This window comes from Rhinatrema bivittatum, chromosome 5, assembly GCF_901001135.1.
Source record: "Rhinatrema bivittatum chromosome 5, aRhiBiv1.1, whole genome shotgun sequence".
Lineage (NCBI taxonomy): Eukaryota > Metazoa > Chordata > Amphibia > Gymnophiona > Rhinatrematidae > Rhinatrema > Rhinatrema bivittatum.
In genome coordinates, this window is record NC_042619.1 from 297,081,153 (window position 1) to 297,090,126 (window position 8,974).

The following is an 8,974-nucleotide window of genomic DNA, read 5'->3' on the forward strand; positions in this document are numbered from 1 at the left end:
CAGCAGAGATGTAGGAACCACCAAGAAATCCAAACACCAGATTAAGACTCCACAAAGGAACCGGAAAACGCAGGGGAGGACAAAGATGTTTCACTCCCCTCAAGAAGCGGGACACATCAGGATGAGACGACAAGGATTCACCATTCACCTGGCCCCGAAAACAGGCAAGAGCTGTTACCTGTATCTTCAAGGAATTAAGGGCCAATTCTTTATTCAACCCATCCTGCAACAATTCCAAAATGAGCAGGATCTCCTGTGAGGGAGTCGGTTGGACCATTAGATGACAGAGGGGTTAAAGGGGCTCTTAGGGAAGATAAGGCCATTGCAGAAAGACTAAATGAATTCTTTGCCTCCGTGTTTACTAATGAGGATGTTGGGGAGATACCAGTTCCGGAGATGGTTTTCAGGGGTGATGAGTCAGACGAACTGAACGAAATCACTGTGAACCTGGAAGATGTAGTAGGCCAGATTGACAAACTAAAGAGTAGAAAATCACCTGGACCGGATGGTATGCATCCTAGGGTTCTGAAGGAACTCAAAAATGAAATTTCTGATCTATTAGTTAAAATGTGTAACCTATCATTAAAATCCTCCATTGTACCTGAAGACTGGAGAGTGGCCAATGTAACCCCAATATTTAAAAAAGGCTCCAGGAGCGATCCGGGTAACTATAGACCAGTGAGCCTGACTTCAGTGCCAGGAAAAATAGTGGAAACTATTCTCAAGATCAAAATCGTAGAGCATATAGAAAGACATGATTTAATGGGACACAGTCAACATGGATTTACCCAAGGGAAGTCTTGCCTAACAAATCTGCTTCATTTTTTTTGAAGGGGTTAATAAACATGTGGATAAAGGTGAACCGGCAGATGTAGTGTATTTGGATTTTCAGAAGGCGTTTGACAAAGACCCTCATGAGAGGCTTCTACGAAAACTAAAAAGTCATGGGATAGGAGGCGATGTACTTTCGTGGATTACAAACTGGTTAAAAGACAGGAAACAGAGTAGGATTAAATGGTCAATTTTCTCAATGGAAAAGGGTAAACAGTGGAGTGCCACAGGGATCTGTACTTGGACCGGTGCTTTTCAATATATATAAATATATAAATGATCTGGAAAGGAATACGACGAGTGAGGTTATCAAATTTGCAGATGATATAAAATTATTCAGAGTAGTTAAATCACAAGCAGACTGTGATACATTACAGGAGGACCTTGCAAGACTGGAAGATTGGGCATCCAAATGGCAGATGAAATTTAATGTGGACAAGTGCAAGGTGTTGCATATAGGGAAAAATAACCCTTGCTGTAGTTACACAATGTTAGGTTCCATATTAGGAGCTACCACCCAGGAAAAAGATCTAGGCATCATAGTGGATAATACTTTAAAATCGTCGGCTCAGTGTGCTGCTCTTGGTTCCTCCCTGCCGATTGATGTAAGCCACAATTGTTACATTGTCTGACATTACCCAGACCGCTCAACCCTGCAGCCTGTCTCTTAACTGCAAGCACGCTAGCTGGACTGCCTGGACTTCCAGGTGATTGAGGTTCCAGAGAGACTCCTCTGTATTCCAGTGCCCTTGCACCGACAGTTCCTGACAGTGAGCTCCCCAACCCTGGAGGCTCTCATCTTTCATGAGCACAAACCAGTCCAGCGATGTCAGGAAGATGCCCCTTCTCAGGTGATCAGCTTGCAACCATCACTGGAGGTGAAAGCAGAACTTCCATTGGCAGGTGAAGATAAATCGAATAGTCCCAAGACTTAGAGTTCAACGAGACAGCAGGGAGTGCTGAAGTGAACGCATATGCACCCTTGCCACCACTTCCAGGGTCACCGCCATTAAACCGAGCACCTGTAGATAGGACCATACTGTCAGAAATATAGTGTTCACCAAGAAACGCACTTGGGACATCAATTTCTGAATACGAGCTTCTGGAAGAAAAAGATTTGCCCTGCTTCATGTCAAACTGCACACCCAGATACTCCAAAGACTGAGATGGCTAAAGACTGCTCTTGGTCAGGTTCACCATCCAGGCAAGGTCCTGCAACAGTGATATTACCTTGCAGGTCACCAGATGGCTCTCTTCGAGAGACTTACCTCAAATTAACCAGTTGTCTAAATACGGGTGTACTAGCATCCCATCCTCTCTCAGCTATGCTGCTACTATCACCATAACCTTGGAAAAGGTTCTGGGAGTGGTGGCTAGACCAAAAGGCAGTACCCAAAATTGATAATGGCATCCCAATACCGCAAAGCACAGAAAACGCTGGTATTCCAATCGAATAGGAATATGGAGGTATGCCTCGGACAGATCCAAGGAAGTCAGGAATTCCCCCTGACTTAATGGCCATTTATCACTGAGCGCAATGTTTCCTTGCGAAAATGAGTCACCCAAAATGACGGTTGACCCCTTGGAGTTCCAAGATGGGATGAAAGGAGCCCTCCTTCTTTCCACAACAAAATAAATGGAATATCACCCCATATCTTCCTGAGATGTGGGTACTGGAATTCACAGCATTTGGACCGAGGAGCCTTGAGAGAGAATGTGGTTAGTGCAGTTAGTGTTGCTGGGTTTAGTTCTTGGAGGAGAAGTCCATTACCTGCTATTAATCAAGTTGACTTAGAAAATAGCCACTGCTATTACTAGCATCAGTAGCATGGGATATACTTAGTTTTTGGTTACTTGCCAGGTTCTCGTAGCCTGGATTGGCCACTGTTGGAAACAGGATGCTGGGGTTGATGGCCCTTGGTCTGATCCAGTATGGCAATTTCTTATGACAGGGTAGACTCCACCGCCTGCTTCTTCTGCGGGCAGTGGCAGGGAGACAACATGAACACATTCCGAGAAGACACTACGAAATTCCAGTACATATCCTTTTTGTATCACTTCCAGGACCCACTGGTCCAATGTGTTCTCGACCCACCTCTGATAAAAGAGAGAGAGGTATCCCCCTATCTCCTGTTACCAGGGATGGGTCGGCCAACCTTCATTAGGAGGCTCCACTATCTGAGCCCCTACCCTGCTTGTGCTGCCTGGGACAAAAGGACTGAGACCAGCCAAAAGGCCAAGTCCTCTGAAAGGTGGTTCCTGTGTAGGGACAAAAATGCTTGGAACCTCTGAGACAACCCCTCGTACCAAAGGGGCGCAGTAACTGCTTCTCATCTTCTGGCAACCAAGGAATCGGAGATTCGCCCCACTTACTAGCCAGCTTCTCCAACTCACTTCCAAATAACAGCGAACCTTTAAAGGGAATTTTGTAAGGTTAGCCTTGGAGGTCGAATTGGCCGACCAATTCCTCAGCCATAACTGTCATCTGGCTGCTATTATTGAAATCAGTTCTCTGGCCGAGGAGCAGACCAAATCGCAGCCTGCATCTGCTAAAAAGGCGGCGGCAGGTTCCATAATTGCCCTGGAATTCACTCCAGAGTCATCAACCTCCTGAGAGAGAAGCAAACAAGAGTGAGCCACCAGGAACAACAGGAAGCTATCTGCAATGTCACTGCCAGTGCTTCAAATGCTTGTTTAAGGATGGCCTCAATTCTCCTATCATGCACATCCTTCAAGGCTGCTCCTCCCTCCACAGGGATAGTTGTCCATTTAGAGACAGCACAGACAAGCGCATTCGCTTTTGGAAGACGCAGGTGCTCTCTCACCACTGGATCCAGGGGGTATAAGCCTTCCAAGGTCCAATCCCCTTTAAAATTTGCTTCCCAGGCATCCCACTCAAGATCAATCAATTCCTGAATGGCTCCATAACCAGGAAGAAACAAGAGGCTTTATGCAAAGAAACCAAAATGGGATTTTTCTCTGGTTCAGACATGGAATCCGTCCCAGGGACTCCTGGTATCTTTAATGTCTGGGAGATCAGGGCCGGCAGTTCATCTCTATGAAAAGAAACGCAACACAGTTCTATATGGCTCCAGCCCCAGGGGAATTTCCCCTGGGGCTGGAGCCATATGATGAGGCATATTCTGACTAGAGAGTCAGAATATGCCTCATCATCAGTGCCCTCAGGATTCTTGTCAGGAACACCTGCAGCTCAAGGTGTACTTTGGTACTTAAATGTAGTACCGGAGGAGGGAGAGGCCACTGTCTGAGGATCTGGTCTGACAGGATGGGACTGAGGGCTGAGCCTGAAGGAAGGATTGTAATCCCTGAAAAAAATTCTACCCAAGAAAAGGCAGAAGGATCCATACCAAAGCCAGGAGGCACTTGTGCAGCACCCACTGAGCTGCCATCCCCTGCTGAGGAACTCGTCAAGGGAGTTCCAATATCAGGCATGCCTCCTGACACATCTTTACCCAAAAACCTCATCAGGCTTGGAAGAATCATGTTTAGTAAAAATCAGAGGAAGGTAATTCTCCCTGAGCCTCTAAACAGCACTGGCACAAGTTAGAGGGCATGCCAGGCTGAGACACCCATAGGTGACAGGCAATTCATAGGGCAAGGTGCTTAGGTTTCTTAGCTATGGGCTCAGTATTTTTTTGGGCGTTTAAAATTTTAGGTGTCGCAATGGGAGGCATCCCAACCACTGCCAGTTAGTGCACCCGGATGCCCAACTTAGTCACACAGCACCAGAAACCTCACTGAACCAACGTCCAGAATAGGGCAGCTGAATGCACGTGCAAAAACGCTGTCACAGCCTACCATGCAGTGCAAAGTGGAAAAGCCTCAGAGCAGGGCCTAGCCAAAAAAGGCTGCTCAACCAATCCCGGAACATGCCCCCATTCTGGAACCTACCTCGGGTCGGAATGAAAGTCAGAATGGCATGCCGAGCTCAGAGACTGAAGAAGGGGAAACCCTGGAAACAACTTCACTATCTCTGTAAGTTTTTTTTTTTCTCCTAACACTTGTGTGAGCTCAGCCCTTCCCAGCTGAGCACAAAGACAGTCTCCGGCTGCAGGGGGGAGAGAGCATATGCCTCACCACTGTACTTGGCTTCCTGCACCCCCTGCCTTTAAGCTGTACAATCAGCTAAGTCTACACTGGCTGAAAAACCAGCTACCAGACTAAGGCATACATCTAAGGGACGATGGAAATCACCTCAGGATGTCTCAACTGGAGGAGAGACCATTGAGTGGGGGGGCAATCAATTTTCCTTTCAGAGTTCTCCATCTAAAAGCTGAAGCAATCCCCAGAAGGGAGATGCACGTGCCACCATGTGCTGGAGATGGAGAATACTGGCAGGCTGTCATCGCAGGAGTATATATCCTGTGATGTCATTTTGCTCGATCTTCCATCTGCTGGTAGAGGTGCATAACCCACCGAGTCCATCTGTCTACATGGTAGGAAATGCAAGTTCAAAATAACTTCAATTTATCAGTGAAAGTAGGGAAGTGCATTGGCTTACAATAATTTTTTTTGTTTTTTAAAGCAAAACTAAAGCACTTCCTAAAGCTTGGGAGTTCCCATTTTTGTGGCTTTTTGTAATGCTTGTCCACAGAGAAAGCAATGTTGCTAACCTGCAACAGGAGTTTTCAGTGGACAGCATTACATAACAGCCCCATAATTCCACCCACCTCCCAAAAATTTTAAATTTCCCGTTTGAGCTGGATTAAAACCGGAGATATTATCACACAATAGCAGTAGCACAGGAAGATACGCCCAGGTTCTGAAAGTTTTTCCAGTACTTTTGGAGCTAGAAGAGGCAGGTCCTTTTTTTTCCCTGCAACGGTGCGGCAAATATCGCCCGTGTACGTGGAATGCTGTCCACAGAGAACTTCACTCTCTCTTTCCTGAAAAGCTTCACCGCAGAGAAATAGAACTTCACTACCCGCTCAAATCCCAAAGACCGGGACGTGCCCCCTCGCGGAACCCATAGCCTGGGATTGGGCATGGGATCTCTTCCTGTCAGAACACATCCTGGGCTTTGCATGCCAGCCTCTCCCCGCAGTAACTACAAATTACGCCTACCCAGGTAAGACCTCTCCCTACACTCTTCCGATACAGTAAGACCCACAGGAAAGGAAGGGGGAGGCGTGCGCTCGGATCACAGGATACTTTGTAGCCGAGGGCCGCCGCCACCACCGGTTATAGAATAGCCGAGGCCTGGTGACCGCCCTGGAAACAGGAAGAAGAAGAAACTGCAGCCTCCCTCTCCTCCCCCCCCCGGAAGACTCACAAAAGGAAACTCATTTTCCCGCTGGGTCACCGGCCACGCTTCAGGCTCCTGGATAAAGCGGCGCTGCTGCTGCTGCTGCTGCTGCTGCTGCTGCCCCCGCCCCACACCACGCGGAAGGGGCCGCGCAGACCAAAACTCGGCACCGTGACCTGGAGCCGCCGCCGCTTCTGCTGCTTCCTCACAAGTCCTCAAAGTCCCGTTAAGGATCCACTTCTCGCGAGATTTCGTCTCATTCCCCCCCTCCCCCTCGCTGTCACCTACCTCCACATGGAGGCGCGGCGCGCGAGCCAGCCCTGGGAGTGAAAAGAGTTGGCCGTGGTCAGCGAGCGCCATTTGCCAGGCAATGGGATGTTCCCCCCCCCCCCCCCCTCCAAGCGACCGGCAAACAAGGGCTAACATAAGCTGGAGCCCTGGGATGGGCCGCCTCACGTTTATTTGTACCCCTAGAAGTCTGAGCTGGCGCATGAACTAAAGTGACAGTATGTGCCGTCCTCGACCCGGCCTTTATATCCCCGGCAGCCCTTAGGCATGTGTATAACCAGCTGCCCTATTTCACGCCCCACAAGATGGTGACAGCACAGCAGACAATATGAATCTGTCCCTGGCGATCCTCTAGGGGAAAAGCAGGAAATACTGCTAGAGGTAAGGACATGACAGGGAAAAAGCCATGCATGTACCGTCACTCCCAATCGCGACCTGCCCTCGTGGAGCGCTCCTTTCGCAGCAAATAGCATATGTACGTTTTTCAGTGGATAAAAGCACTCGCACAGGGTTGGGCAATGATTTAAATTCCATCTTATGCATGGAAACACATTTTTACCCACATTAGATAGAGAAAATTGCCAGCTTTGTGTCACATGAGAAAATCATTTTTATTGCATGTTGTCTCAAGGTAATTAAGGCACCATTACATTTGATCATGTTACACTAGTCCAGTCCTTAGAGGTGGGTTATTTCCCCTACCAACAGATGGATGTAGAATACACTGTCTTTTCTTGTGACATCATTGCAGAGATCCAGTATTCTCTGTCTCTAGCAGATAGATGGTAGGTCTCTCTCCTGCTGCTGCAGGATCTGGAAAAGCTTTGATGCAGGCACTAGGCCAAGCCACTTACATCAGCAGTACAAGCCCTCTTTTTGGAGGTTCCCAGTCCCAAAGGGGACAAGGTAGAGCATGGGGGTGGGGGAGGATTTTTCTCCTTGGACAAAAAAGGGATTTTGACTTTTTCTTCTTTCTGTGAAGAGAGAATCCTAAGAAAGCAAAATAAATTATTAAATGCCCCAGAAAGGCAATGCAGATATGCTTTTTTGGAGTGTGACTGACAGAGACCAACATACAAATGTAGCAAATTGTTTAATGTGTGAAAACAATGATTGTTGTACAGTCACACCACTGCAGTGTTTCCCAATGTTGTCCTGGAGGGTCAGGTTTTCAGGATTACCACAATGAATATGCATGGTATACATATAGATGTGTCTATTGCCTCCATTGTATGCAAATGTATCTCATGTGTATCCATTGTGTCATTTTTGAATCAGACTGGCAGGGTGTGCCTTCAAGAAAGGGTTGGGAAACAGTGCACCTGTACTCTTTAGGCCTAAAGATAGATACAGGGGTGGATTGGCCTATTAGGTGTTCGGGCATGCCCCAGTGAGCCAGTCAGGCTGGTCACGTGATGGAAACCGTCATCTTCTAGATCTGCTGCTCACCTTGCCTGTCTCAACTGCACAGACTGCTGCTGTGTCCCTGTGCCAACGTGCTAGCAGTGACGAGTAAAGCTGCAGCACAGTACTGTGAGTATTAGTTTTCTTCTTCACTGATGATTTAGAAACCAAAGTGGCAGCCAGTAAGTGGCAACGCTTTTCTGTTGTCTTCATCTGGCTAAATAGACAGAAGAACAAGCACTCTCTTTTGGGTTGGTCATGCAGTGCACGCTACAAAACCCTACTTTCTTCCGTCTCTCTGACAAAGAAGGTGAGAAAGTATCTCTGGTACAACTTAATGATGCACAGTTCCAATAGCCTTGTCCTGCAGTGGCACTCTGCACAGCCTGTCACAGTCTGGCTTTTAGTTGACAGAGGAGTCAAAGCCAAGCTGTGACAGGCTGTGCAGTGGCACTGCAGGATGAGGCTATTGGAACTGTGCACTATTAAGTTGTACCAGAGATAATAAAACTCAATTTTTTACCCAATATCTTTTGCTACAGATAGCTCTCTCGAGATACAAAAAAGCTAGCAGATCAGGCAGTTGGCATGGATAACATGCAACTGTAAAGCCAGCACATGTGAACTCAAGGTCAGGAGTGGTTGTGGAGAAATGAACTTTGCAGTGCATGTTACTGTTTCGGAGTAGCAGGGATTAAAGGTGCTATTGATCCTAGGTGATCTTCAACTCTCCCATCCCCCCCCCCACCCCCCCTTTAACTACAAGTGTCAGATCAAGGGATCTGGCTACTGCACTCTTATAGAGAAGATAAGCAATAAAACTCTGCCAAGCCAACTCAGCCTCAGTCATCAGACAGGTGCTTTGGAAGACTTGGGTGAGAAGGGATCCAGCCTCACATGCTGCACTCTTCTGTGGTCTCCTCCCACCCTCTTCTCCCATACCCACCTCCTGTGAACAGCAGTAGCCTCAAAGCTTGTTGTGCTTATGAATGGAGACACTTGCTGCGCTACCTTGTACTGCAGCATCCCGTCCCTTGAATACACTACACTTCTTCATGGTATAGTGTAACCTGACCTCGGTATTTGCCCATAAGAATTGGAAAGAGGGAAGATAAATTTAATTTGACCATTTCTCCACCCCCAGAAAGTTGCACCAAGAGCTAGAGTTGGACTGTCCTATTGGCT

At 47.6% G+C, this 8,974-nt stretch overlaps 1 protein-coding gene across 3 annotated transcripts in view; it reads right to left on the bottom strand.

Moving 5' to 3' along the window:
- MOB1A (MOB kinase activator 1A) overlaps positions 1-6,479 on the bottom strand; it is a 52,722-nt gene extending 46,243 nt beyond the window's left edge. The window contains exon 1 of one of the 3 annotated variants that reach the window (XM_029604156.1): positions 6,386-6,479. In XM_029604156.1, the coding sequence (XP_029460016.1) occupies positions 6,386-6,393 (8 nt within the window). In that variant the 5' untranslated portion in view covers positions 6,394-6,479. Of the gene's footprint in view, positions 1-6,124; positions 6,355-6,385 lie in introns of those variants that run through there. The other 2 variants (XM_029604154.1, XM_029604157.1) reach the window with 2 other exon arrangements.
- Positions 6,480-8,974: the final 2,495 nt, after the last annotated feature.